Here is a 14150-nt window from a genome sequence, read left to right as displayed (position 1 = left end):
TAGTCAAAAGGTGTTAGTTTGAATTAGTTATTTATTTTTATGCATTGTTTGTCTTTGTCTCATCTCCCACCCCTCTTCATTTGTGTAGGCTAGGCTTTGTGTATAAATTCCCCTGTGTGTTCATTGAGTGATGTCAGTTTTTTGGTTTGTTATGCCTTAGTTGATTTCATTTGGGCACATTTTGTTATATTTTTTTGAGATTTGATGTAAGTCCTTTTTTTGTGAAGATTATTTTTGGAAAATAAATAGAAAATACTTTTTTTATATGCCTTTGTCCTTGTGCCTTACTGGACAGACCACCACACTAAACCATCAAAACAAAGGATTTGAAATTAAGTTATTTATCAGATTTGGTCATTATTATTCTACAGGCTGCTACAGGCAAGAAAATACCCAAACTGTCAGTTTCGGTTCAGCAGAAAGAAGCCTTATCATCCTAATCACTGAAAGAACTCACACCTTATCTTTTCAGTGCTGTAGCTCAATCTTGCAGCACTTCCTTCAGATGGTCTGACTGCTCTAAACTGCTCATTACAACTATGTTTTTTTTTGCATGTGTTGATGAATTGTTCTCATTATAAAGAAACCAAACAATAAAAGAAGCTACTCTAGATATAACAGAAATATAATTGCTGCTGTACTGAAAATTGTTTATCTTTAGTGTAACTTCTCAGAAAAAAAGAAAACACTGAATGCTGAAGTTACAAGTATTTATTTCATGCTGTTAATTGTGGAGCGTTTGAAGCTTATTTTTTTTTCTGATTTTGAAAGACTGTTTACATCTATATGTCTGATCTAATATGGAGAAATAGAACTTCCTTTATTTTAATGCTGTAACTTGACACCCTATTAACCTAAAGAGAAAAAATGTTGAGCGTCATAAGTCAACTATTTGTTATCAACTAAAGTAATTAATTTCAATTGGAGCTGCGTTCTCTTCAACTGCTTTCTGATTATCATTGTGATCTTCAATGTTCCATGAGTCAAGAGCTGCTGGTTATCAACAGACCGATTTAGCCCACCGAGTGCATAAACATAGAGAGAGAGATAACCCACTTGAGGTTGATTGTTATCATTTACCTACTGTGCAAATGAAAATAGTCTGCTGAAGAAGATGTGACAAAAATTTTAGAAATGCAGGAACAAAATGAGGATAACTTTAATTATCCTTGAGGAGAGACAAATTCAGTCGCACCCAAAATATTCTTGTCCTTTCTAAAATCTGTTATTGTTTTTCTTTTTTTTTTTTTTTTTATCATATCACAAAGGCTAAAATCTTTCCGCAGTGGACAGGAAGTATAACCCACCAATAGCTGCAGTCAAAGCTGCTGCTGTGGTACAAACTTTGATAAAAAGGGAAGGAAACCACAGGCTGTATTTAAGGGTTTTTAGCATGCAGGTGTCATATATGTGAGATGTAGATTCTCCTTCTTCATTATAGTTCAAATACAGTAGAAGCCTTTCTGATGAGCTGTGCAGCAGGTCTGGATGTGAGGATGAAGAACGCTCTGCTCTGCATGCTGGTCTTTTTCTGTAAGGACACATCTGACTTTCTCTTCAGTGATTAAAAACAATATTTCTGCATGTTGCATGTCACCATAGTGTGATCAAACAAATGCTTTTAATGTTTAGTGTTTAGTAATTTTGCATATTTTATCTCTTTACTAGTCTAACCTGAAAACTCTCTGTTATTGACATGTATTGGTTATAATTTAGCTTTTGTTCTTCATTGCAGTGCTATGGTCTTTCATATTTGCATTGGATGATGGTAAGAATCTGTTTCTTTAGTAACTGACAACTTTCTGTACAATTTGAATACTTTCATTGTATTTTCTCTGGCAATAATCATATTAAATCAACAACTCTGTATTTTCATTTGTGTTGAATGTAAAATTCAGATCTAAATGTACAGTGCGTGAGTTTATTTTCTCCATTTGATCATCTCTACCCATCAGAGTGAAACAGTGGATGAAACTCCTACAAATAGTAAAGATTCATCACCATGAGTAAATGGTATAGTCAGATCAATGTTTTTAAATCATATCTGCCCTAGGACCTTCTACTATGACATATAGCCTAAAACCTTTATATGAGTAAAAATGTAAAGAGGAAAATGTTTCTGCCTCTGCAACGGTTCAAAAGATTTTTTCTCTTCAGCACCATTTGCTGTCAGAGATCTGAAGGCAGAAACTGATTTGTACGATAAATGTTATTTTCCTTTTTTTTTACTGTGTAATTTATGGGTTCTGTAGTTGGAAAATCAAATTAATTTCTCATACTAAGCCCTTAATTTATCAGTCACTGAGATTTATTTCATTCATAATTTATCTATAAGTTTATCTATAGAGTACATTTCAGTGGCAAGACAATTCAATGAGCTGTACATGAGAAGAAAAGGAAAAGTAAATTGCAGTGGCATCAAACATAATTAGAATAGAAATAATCATTAAAATAAGAGTTATAACAAAACATTTTAAATGATTTTAAAAAATGAAACAAATACTGGACTGAAAATGTGACTAATTGTGTAAGAAAACATAGCCAAAGCCTCTATAAACAAAAGATTTTTAACCTCTCATCTGTATTAACATACAGTATTACTTAGTTCTAACACTAACAGGGACGCTCAGCAGCTGGTGGTCAAAATTAGACTCTAGACTATTTTAAACCAGAACAAGTCTGGTTAATGTTGATTGTGAATTTAAGTGTGTTCAGATACAGACACAGTTTCTGCTTACAGTGTCAAGGCTGAGAACAGAGGACCCAGTATTAAAGGTAGACAGACAGTTAGATTTCCCCAAAAGCATTTATTTAAACAAAACTGATTGGCAGTGGGCAGCTAAGGCGTCTACTGCAGAAACCTCTGCAGGAGGGAAATACAGCTTAGCGACCATGTTAATCTGGCAGAGCATGATTCAGATGTGTTAGTTATTAACCTGGTCTTATAGTTCAGTCCGTGCCCAGAATAAGAGGTGGATTCCCGCCAAGCAGCTGACAACAAGCATGGCCAACACTGCCCAGAGAGTTCCAGGCACTGAAGCCTTGATGACTTCACGACTGGAAGGAGATCAGATTCAAGCAGATGAAGGAAGGCAGGACAATCCAGAGGACAAAGCCAGAGCCGGTGTTTATGACCCCAGTCCAGGCCAGAATATCAGAAATCTGACGCGGTGCCAGAGGGAAATCCAGGTCGGTGTGAAGAAGCAGTTCCGGGGTCATCAACAGGCAGAATCCAGCAGGAGTCCGAAAAAGATCAGAATAGGAACAGGCAGAATCAGAGGTCCAAAGACAGAACAGGCCAGGATCAGGCTATCAGAAAACACTATGAATCGCTAAAAGAATTTCACAAAAGGCTTGAATAATCTAGCTCTGATGATTGGAAGCAGACGGGTTAAATAGAGACTGAAGCAGGTGACACTGATGAATGGTGATGAGAAACTGGGCGGAGTTAAGCAGGTAAATAGAACGAACAATCAAGCCAGTCATCAGCATCAAGATCATGACAGGTTTAACACAGGACACATGAAAAGTAGGATGACTTTTTATGGAATGAGGGAGCTGGAGGTAAATGGCCACCAGGTTCACCACTTTAGTAGTGGGAAACGGCCTGATAAAATGAGGATCCAGCTTCCTATTCTCTACCCTCAAAGGTAGGTCTTTGGTGGAGAGCCCAACATTCTGGCCTTCCCGGAATTTGGGTGCCAGGGTTCTCTGGCATTTTTCAGCCTTGACTCGAATATCCAACATACTGCAAACAGCTCTCCTAGCCCTTCTCCAGGCTCACTGGCACCTAAGAGCAGATAACCAGGCCAACACAACTTCAGAAACCTTTTCTTAAATGGCAAACACTGGATGCTGAATCCCAAACAGAGAGAGTCCAGTGATGCTAGAAGGGGCAGAATTGATAGCCTGCTTGAGCCAGGACAGTTGGCTGACCCACTTAGTGGGAGCTAATTCACACAAAATGTGTAACCTCATTTCTATCTCCTGATTGGCTCTCTCTGTCTGACCGTCCTTCTGGGTATGGAAACCCGACAACAGGCTGAAAATGATCCCCAACAATGAGCAGAAGTCTCTTCAGAACTGAGACACAAACCGGGGACCCCTGTCTGAAACTATTTCTGTCAGGAGAATGTGGAGGTGAAAAACCTCATGAGTGGGAATTTCTCCCATTTCTTTAGCGGATGGGATTTTGGGCAGTGGTACCAAATGAACCATCTTGGAAAATCTGTCAATGATATTGAGGATGATGGTGTTACCTTCAGAAAAGGGTAACCCAGTAATGAAGTCCATGGTTGCAGAAAACCAGATAGGGGTCGTCTGGATGTTTTGGAGTGATTGTAAAGGGGCTAAGCTGCCACAAACTCCCGCACATCTGAGGACAGAGAAGGCCACCAGAGTTGTGCCCAAATAATGTTGATGGTTTTAGACACTCCAGGATGACAAAACATGTAGGAAGTGTGACAAAACTCTAAGACCCTTTTTCTCAAAACATCAGGCACACACGGTGATTAAGAAAATCCTCCAATTACAGAGAACATCTCTCACTTCCTTCTCTAAATCAACTATAGTGACAGAACATCTCACAGACTCAGGTACCACATACTTCTCTGTACCACCGGAACTCTGTTCATCTGACTCAAACGCCCTGGACCAAGCATCAAGTTTAGCATTTTTGAGCCCGGATTTGTAAGACCGTGAAATTTTAATATGCCCAAAAAAGTGCCAACCTTGCCTGCTTGAGGCTAAGTCTCTTAGACAACTTCTGGTATTCCAAGTTTTTATGATCAGTCCAAATTACGTAATGAATCTTGGACCCCTCCAACCACTGTTTCCATTCCTCCAGAGTCAGCTTTATTGCTGTAGCTCCCGATCCCCCACATCATCGCTCCTCTCCGCACTTGAAAGTCCCTTGGAGAAATCTTGTTATTCCTGGCTTCTTGACTGAGGACCACCTGACCTCCAGTACTGGAGGCATCCACCTCCACAATACATTGCCTTTCTCAATCCAGGGAAACTAAAACAGGTGCAAAAGTAAACAAAGTTTTGAGTCTCTGGAAGGCTTGATGAGTCTGTTAATTCCAACTTAATCTTATCTGAAGTGAAGGTATGAAGGGGTGCAGCTTTCTGACTGTATTTTTTGATGAAACTTCTGTAGAAATGAGCAATCTCCAAGAACCTCTGCAGTTGCATTCTATCTTTGGGAACAGGCCAGTTGGTAATGGCGCTCACATAGGGTCCATGGCAATCTGATCAGGGGAAACCACAAAACCCAGGAGTGACATAGTACTTTCAACATGAAATTCAGATTTCTCAGCTTTAACAAAGTGCTGATTCAATCAATGGTCAGAAAAGACAACTGTTCAACATGGTTACACCCCATGTTAAATTATTTATTAGTCTCGGCAACAACAATATGACAGTAATAAGCTTCTTTACTGGTGTATTGGCTTCACATTCATCATTCAATGCTATTTTCTACAGAAAGGAAGCATAATATTGTATCACCTAATTATGTCCAAATTAATATTTTACATGATGATGCCTTTTTCAGACATCATTTCAAATGTTTTCAATTCATCATGTGGTTAATATTTCTATTCTTTCGTTGTTATAATAATAATTATGGTTTCTTATGGTATTAAATAAATGTTCTGATTTATTGATTTAATTTGTTAAGTTAAACAGACTTTTTTGTTCTAAATGTTTCTGTTCTAATCAGATATTTCTTTATGTGAACAGTTTCCATTAAACCCACTGTGACTCTGCAACACAACTGGTCTCCAATATTCAGAGGAGAGACAGTCACTCTGAGATGTGAGATCCATGGAGGTGGAGGAACTGAGTGGACGTATGAATGGATGACAACCAGCAGATACTCTGCAACATTCAGTGAATCCAGGACCATAACAGCAGACAGTGACTCCTACAGCTGCAGAGGAAGAACAAACCATGAGCAAACTCAATTGAGTGATTCTTTTTCATTAACTGTTTGTGAGTTATCCCTGTATTTTAGAAAGTAGGTTATTATTTGAAATGTTTCAATTAGTTTTATGTTATCATTTTTTCTATTAAAACATTCAACTTTGAGCTGTTGTTATTCGAAATATTTTAGTGTATCTGTTTTAAAGTTTATGCTTAAAGTTTGAATTAAATATTTAGTAATATTAAGGCTTTTATCAGCTTTGTTAGTGTCTAATATGATCACAACGTTGCTACAGGTGATCTAAATTAATGACCAGTGCAGAACAGTTTAGGAAATGTTCTAACTTTACTCTTTTGTTATAGATAATATTGGATTAAAATATATTTTTTCTTCATTGGACAATATTTTTCAGTAAAGACTTTCGAGAACAACAGGAACACATAAACACTGTAATTTTAACATTGGCTATACTTGGAAAATAAAATAAAAAAAATTTATTACCTACATAAATATGTCAGCCAGATAAATAAGAAAAAAAAAATGACAATAAAAATATGTTGGTCATTAAAAAGTTGATCCATTGTTTATGTCAAATGTGGCTTTAAATTCTATGAGGATCATGGGTCAGATTTATTCTACTAGCTGAATGCGAGATTTATGGTGATAAAACACTCCATTAAACAATATTCTTGAGATTTACTTGTTTTTGTTTTTCCTAAATAGTAGAAAAACCAACATCCAAACTGACAGCAGAGGAAACAATCATTCCAACAGGGGGCAAAATAACACTGACCTGCTCTGTGCCCAGCTCTGCTGGATGGAAGTTTGACTGGTTCAGACTGGAGCATGGTACAGCTCTTTTAATCAGAAACAATGATCCTGATGGATTCCTCAGAGTCTCAGAGGGAGGTTTATACAGCTGCAGAGGAGGAAGAGGAGATCCAGTTTTCTACACTGAACGCAGCTATAATGTCTATGTAAGGAAAACGGGTGAGTTTAGTTTCTGTTCCTCATTAAAACAAAAAGTTATTTCAGATTTGCTAAATGGTGGGGTATCTTTTTTTGAAATAATGATATAATGTTGTCGGGGAAAAGCAAAAAAATACTAAGCATCTATTACTTACTGTGTTAAGTATTTTTATGATCCAAACAACATGAAATCTCCTGCTAACAGATTCACGAGAAATGTTTGCTTCAGTCATCATCCATTTGATGCTCTATCTTTACATTAGTTGGACTATTCATCTCTAGTTATCTTTTAGTTGTTAAATTTACTGTTTACTAATTATAATACATGTATGTTAAACTACTATTCACTTAACGTTTATTAAGTTTTGGTATCACAACATTGTTTATATTTAATTGACTCCAAACACAAATTACATTAATAATAAATTTTAAGATCTAACATTTCAATCAAAGTCTAATTCCTCCATCATAGTGCTGATGCTGCCTAATGATTGATTCCAACAGGGGACCTTCACCCTGTCCTCTCTGTGTCTCCATCATGGCTGAGTCCTGGAGCCTCAGTGACTCTGAGCTGTGAAGTTAAACCTCAGTCTGCAGGATGGAGGTTCTTCTGGTATAAAGCTGTTCCTGATTTGTCATCCAAATCCTACAGCTTAGAGCTGCTGCCTGACATCACCAACATAACTGAACTAAACTCCTCCATCCTTCATGGACAAAATCACACAGCAGGATATGTGTGCAGAGCAGGAAGAGGAGATCCAGCAGATTTAACTGCTTACAGTAAATCAAAGTTTATCTGGTCTGCAGGTCAGTATTTTTCTCTCTATGCTATAATTAAGCAGGACTCATGTTTTAATAAGAATTCAAATAAATGTTAGACATGAATCAGATTTTCTATAGTTCTTACCAGATACAGTTAACATGCGTTCTTGCTATACTTATCTTCTACTGTCTATAGGTGAAGAGAGAGAGAATAATGTTGTTCAAAGACATCTGTTAAATTTCATATAATCCTCTTTCATTTTTATTTATTAAATTTAAAACAAGTCAATCTGATCATTGTTCTTTAAAGATACGCCTAAAACTACATTACTAAACTAATGATATCCAGTAAAATGTATTAATACACATCAACATCCAAACTGTTGATTCTTCTTCTGTGATGCTATTCCAGGTTTTTACTGCAGCTTCTTTCAGTTCTAGTTTATTTTCTGGGGTTTCTCTCTCAGTCTCCTCTTCAGGAGGTGAAATGCATGATCTGTTGGGTGAAGGTCTGGTGATTGACTGGCCTTTCTAAAACTTTCTACTTTTTCCCCTGATGGAGTCCTTTGCTTTGTTAGCAGTGTGCTTTGGGTCATTGTCCTGCTGCATGATAAATTCCTCCAGATTAGTTTGGATGCATATTTCTGAAGATTAGAAGACAGAATGTTTCTGTTCATTTCAGGATTCATTCAGCTGATATCAGTTACATGATCTATAAACTGCCATGTACACTGAAAGCATGAAATTAAACTGCTACTCATGAAATGACCTCCACCGTGCCTCACAGATGAGCTTCTAAGCTTCAGATCATAAGTGGCTATTTTTTTTCTCCACACTTTTCTAGAAATTCATTTTGGTCTCATCAGTCTATATACGATTGTGTTGCAGAACTTTTGGGGCTCATCTCTTTATACATTTCTATGTCACATCAATGTCACATCAAATTACTCCTTAAATTGAGCTAATAAACCCTGTTAGTTTGAATGTTCCTGTTTTCATTAAAATGTTTCTCTGAATATGCTCTCATAACCTTTAAACCGCAGTTGTTCCATAAAGTAATTTTAAAGGTTTTCACACAGTCCAGAAAAAAACCCAATATGATCAGTCTAAACAATCTACAGATTAAAATGATAAAAATGAACTTAAGACTCTTTGAAGGTTGTTTTAAACTTCCTATGCTCAATAAATAAACAGGTGATACAGGTTTTACTCATCAGATTTGCTTAAATAGCTCAAAACTATTAAAATTAAACAAATTTAGGTTAAATTATTTTCTGTTTAATCCCTGCACAATCTTGCTCTATGAGTAAAGAGTAAGCAGTTGTGGAAATAGAGGGGGGTAAGCGATGCCATAGCCACATAGCCATCCCCAGCCAATCATTGACTAGACCTGTGTAGATCCTGGATGGAGGGAAGATCAGCATGATCCTCTCTGCAACCTCATTATTCATTACAGTTTGGACCGGTCCTGTTTGGAGATAAGAACCAAACCACAGAGATAGATGAGCATAAAACAGACTGAAGGATGGAGGTATAGAAAATGATCAGCTTGTCATGATGGGTCTAATATGTTTGACCCACATGCAGAAGCACTTCACAGAGACTGAAAATGGTTTAACGGTTTATTGAAGGGAACTGTATAGAGATAGGTAAAATAGTTCTTCAGCTTGGGGAGGTTCCTGCGGTCAGGTAAACCGGAAGCAGAAGCTCTAGGAGGAGATCAGAGTGGTGAGTTCAAGGACTATTGGAAAACTGGCCAAAGGTCTGAATACAAGGTTTTTTGGACTCACTGTGGTAGTTGGGGAGGGTTTCCGAGATCCCGTTTGTGGAGGCTTGGCCTGTTGAAGGTTTGGTTCGTTGGAGGGCGGACAGGCAGACTATCCTGAGGAGCAGGTGGGCAGACACTTGGTTCCTGAAGGGCTCAGCGTTCAGATGAGGAGATCTGTGTCCTTTTCTCAGTGTGACGAGTGTTTCCCTTCCAGACTAGAAGGGCCAGCTTATCCAGAGGATCTGGAAAATCCTGCCGGACAATCAAAGACAAAAACAAGGTTAGGACTGAAGAGCTCCGAAGACACTTAGACTCAAAGTTGACTCAGCTAACTCAGAGGGGCTAAAGTAGCCAATATTGGCAAACACTCTGGCGAGGAAATGAAGACAGTCTGCTCCTTAAATACTCCTCAGGAAGTGATGACCCAATAGGCTGCAGATGTGAGATGAGAAGAACAGGAAAGCCCTCCAGATCAGCAGAGAACAATGGCACCATCTAGTGGGTGTACAGTGAAACTGCAACAGAAACAAAACAAACCCCACAATCTGGAAACCTAACACAGCTGCTGCTAAGGAGGGTTGAGCTTGCTGAGTTTCTGCAGGAAGTCCAATCTGAGATTCACTAAAATATTAGATTTAAAGGACAGATATCACAGTCTTATCACTGTGTTAAGATGTTTGCTTATTTTATTATGATTTTATTATTAAAAATGTTCAAAGAGAAAATGTATAATAATCCTTTGACCTGTTGTTTCTGTGCTCAGCCTAAATCCTGCGTTGTTTTCCAGATCCTCATCCAGCAGCGTCTCTCTCATTGAGTCCTGGCAGAGTTCAACACTTCAGCTCTGACTCTGTGTCTCTGAGCTGTGAGGGAAACTCTGCTGAATATAGAGTGAAGTGGATTACAGAAACAGGTTTACTGTTTGACTGCTCCGACAAGGGGAAAATGAACAGATCTACATGTAGCATCAGTTTGTACTGGTATCATAGTGGAGTGTACTGGTGTGAGTCTGGATCAGGACGCTTCAGCAACGCCGTCAACATCACTGTGCAGGGTAGGTTATGATTTATCATGTTTTTCTTTCTCTTTCCTTATTTTCAACATTAACACATTTCAGTATATTTAATGTTTAACACGTACTGTAACCTCTAATTTAAATATTTGCTCCTTCATAAATTATTCTCCTTAAATCCTCACATCTCTATAATTCTATCATCAAGGTTGTTCAACAAGTTAAAATCCAAAAAGTTTAAAAACTAAAGGACCTTTGTTCAGTTTTAAAGTAATTTCTCATCTATAGCTACTATTATAATCAATTCTTAGTTAAAAATGTTAACTTACGTTTTCTGCAGTAGAAAGCAAAACTGTCTGATATTTTACAATAAACTGAATTAATTTAAAATAACATGATCATATTAATGGACCCATAAATGTTTCAGAGCTGCTCTGAAGCATCAGTGCTTTAAATTTCAGAGCTGCAGATTTATTCTGATGTTAATCATCATTGTTTATTTCTTTTATTTTTATCTTTGTAGAAAATTATTCTAATCTAAATTCTGGACAATAACTATGTTATCTCCTCCAACACAGCTGATTATTGGTTGTCCTCTAGTGATCATCTTTCTGAGACCTCTCTCAGACGAACAGTTGATGAAATCTTAATAAAAGTAAATAAAAGTAGAGAAGATCCTCAGCCTCCAATAATGTCGCTGTAGGAACCATTCTGTGTTTAATCTGATATCCCAGTGAGGTCACAGGGTGACCCTTTTGTGTTGGTAGATCAGTTTATAAATAAAAAATTCTGTTCAAAGTGATCAAACTGAAGGGAAAGGCATCTTTTCAAGGTTTTTACAGTTCTAATCCCAACAATCTCTGATGAAATGTTCATGTTCTCTGATTGTTTTCTAGAAGATATCAATGGTATTATCCTGTTGAGCCCCGTCCATCCTGTGACTGAGGGAGATCCTGTTACTCTGAGCTGCAGAGATAAAGAACAAAAACTTCTCTCCAATGTGTTTTTCTATCACAATAACAAACTGATCCACAATGACAGCAGAGAGGAGCTGAAGATCTCTGCAGTGTCAAAGTCAGATGAAGGTTTCTACAAGTGTGAACATTCAGGAAAGGAGTCACTACAGAGCTGGATGGCTGTTAGAGGTGAGAGGATGAAAACATTTGATAGATTTTATTCACTAAAAAAACATTCTAGTTTAATCTATGAACAAGGTGAACTCTAATAATGTGAATGTGCTGTGGGTGTCTGTCCATGTTTGCAATCACATAACATCTGCAGATTAATAACATGGCTTTCTAATATTTATTTTCTACAGTGCCTCTCACCAGTCCTGTCAGCTCTTCACTTCCTGTGCTGCTGATCGTTGGAACATTTATTGGACTCATTCTCATTAGTCTCCTGATCTTTTTGTGGTGCTGCAGACGGTCTAAGGGTGAGACCTTTTCATGAACACTGAATTATTTATTTAACTTATAGCTGCTTTTATTATTGCAACACAGACATTGATTCTTTTTCTGTGAAAAAAAAACAAAACAAACTGGCAGGATAAATAATAAATATAAAATATTTCACAGATCTGTGCTGCATCAGGTAAGTTCACCATATTTTGATTTTCTTTCTCATATTTTCATTTCATTGACTTTTCCTTAATAACCTGTTTGTATCAATTAATAGATCAAGGGTCTCAGAGAGCAGGAGTCAGATCTACACCAACCAGACTGAAGGTCAGAACCACAGCTTCTCGCTTTTTTCAACCTAAGTATAGTTATCATAGACTGATGTTTGCTTTGGGGACTTCCTGCTGATGATCAAGGCTCCAGCTGTAGGGGTTGTGCAAATGTTCAAGGACACAGCAACATCAAAAAAAAAAAAAAAAAAACACAAGTTAGATAAAAACACACAATTACAAATAACTATTTTGTATAAAGAATCTATTTACACCCTTCCTTCAATACAGTGAAGAAGGTGTTGGGTAAAATCCAAACTTGTGACCTCTCAAAGACTGAGTAGTCAAATGATTTAATCCCCGATCTCCACAGGTTGTCCTGCCAGAACATGGATAACAGGCGCCAATTGCACTCATGCCACTCTTTATTAAAGTTGTGCTGATTAGGATGAGAATTGTTCTTTGAGCTTTTGAGTATGGTTTATGCCTTTTAACCAAGTTTCACAAACTATTATAGGATGGTGATGCGTTCAAAGTGTTTAGAAACAAAAAACATCAAAATCTTATGAACAAATACAGTTCTAAAGAGACTTTGTAATCACTGCCTTTTTAGTACCAGCATGATTATGATGAAATGCTCATTATAAAGTGATTTGATGGTAGATTTTGTGAGGCAATCATTTTTGTCTGTATGCTCTGATCCAAAACCATGAAGGAGTTCAGCCCAGTTGCCAACAGTAACAATAAATATTACTCTATTTCTACCAAAGAGAAACATGTTTGGCTGAACTGTTTAGTCTGATTTGAGGGTAAAATAAGATGTACACATCCAGTTATGATTGTATTGGTCTTGTAATTTTATGGGACATATATATACATGTTTTTTCTCTCGCAGATTTTTTAAATGATTATTTTATAGCTTTGTTGTTAATCTGCTGATGCTGTTTAGATCACTATGTTAATGTCAAATTTCTATATATCACTTTTTCAACATTTAAGTAAATTGTTAAAATTTGTTAATATCCTGATATTTTTTGGTCTTTATTCACTATAGGTGATGCTCATTGCTATGATATAATCTACTCTGCTGAAGCTGCTGGAAATGGTAAAGTGTATCTTTTAAAGCATACAGTCATGTAATTTACAGTCATACATACTCTCTCATTGAAATAGAATCCTCTAAGACAGAGAGTGAGTCCCACATTTCTACAATGTAAAACATGTGAAACTGACTGAGTGGTTTTATCCCTCATATTGGATGATCTTTACAGGTAGACATCATAGACCACCAGAGGAGGGCGCTGTTTACTCTGAAGAGAAAACAGTAGCTGCAGGTACAGTCAATTCCATGTCTTCATTACACTAAAGCTGATTACACCTCAGCATAGAGTTCAGTTCATCATCTGTCTTAGTTAATATCTACAAGTCAACTAAGAAGACATCAGTGTCCTTTAAAGAAGGTTCACCAAATTTTATTTTTCCGTGCATCCAAATCCACTACATGTGCATATAGAGTGAAGTAACTATATGTATTTTTAGAGGGTTATCAGTCTGCTATTGCCCTGTTTTTTTTGTTTTTTTTTCTTTTGCTTTGTGCCCCTATTAAAAAATACACCGGCGTCACCCTAGCCCCACTGGTAAAATTGCTCTTGAACCACCACTGTTCTGCCTTTAATGTTATAGTATTTAAAATCATCTTGCTTTAAATGTATTGATTTGACATTTTCTATTAAGAAATATCTTCTCACTGACAGGAAAGTCAAGTCCAGCAGCAGAGGATGCAGCAGTTTATTCTGAGATCAGCTCAGTACCAGCTCTGGAGAACAATGCTGACATGTAGGCTGGAGGCTCGGATGGATTTTTTCCTCTAATATGTTACATGTTAAATATAAGACTATCTTTTTCAATCTGTCAACTCTTTTTTTATTTCTCTTATGAAAAACAATTATAAAAGAGACAATGTATTCCAAAATAAAGTACAAAGGTCTGGGATGCGGAAAAGCTAAAACTTCCAATGGATATTGTGTCAAATATTATAAATAAT

At 37.0% G+C, this 14150-nt stretch overlaps 1 protein-coding gene across 1 annotated transcript; it reads left to right on the top strand.

Moving 5' to 3' along the window:
• Positions 1-3003: 3003 nt before the first annotated feature.
• Positions 3004-13946, top strand: LOC107099291. The gene is made up of 9 exons (XM_015397347.1): positions 3004-3280; positions 7400-7702; positions 10213-10479; positions 11334-11582; positions 11756-11872; positions 12015-12030; positions 12115-12164; positions 13161-13211; positions 13861-13946. The coding sequence occupies exons 1-9, from the start codon at positions 3004-3006 to the stop codon at positions 13944-13946; spliced, it is 1416 nt and encodes a 471-aa protein (XP_015252833.1).
• Positions 13947-14150: the final 204 nt, after the last annotated feature.

Source organism: Cyprinodon variegatus, unplaced genomic scaffold (assembly GCF_000732505.1).
Source record: "Cyprinodon variegatus isolate N-32 unplaced genomic scaffold, C_variegatus-1.0 Scaffold855, whole genome shotgun sequence".
In the NCBI taxonomy this organism is placed as follows: Eukaryota; Metazoa; Chordata; class Actinopteri; order Cyprinodontiformes; family Cyprinodontidae; genus Cyprinodon; species Cyprinodon variegatus.
Note: the sequence above shows the minus strand (reverse complement) of the source record. Positions and strands in the feature narration are given on the sequence as shown.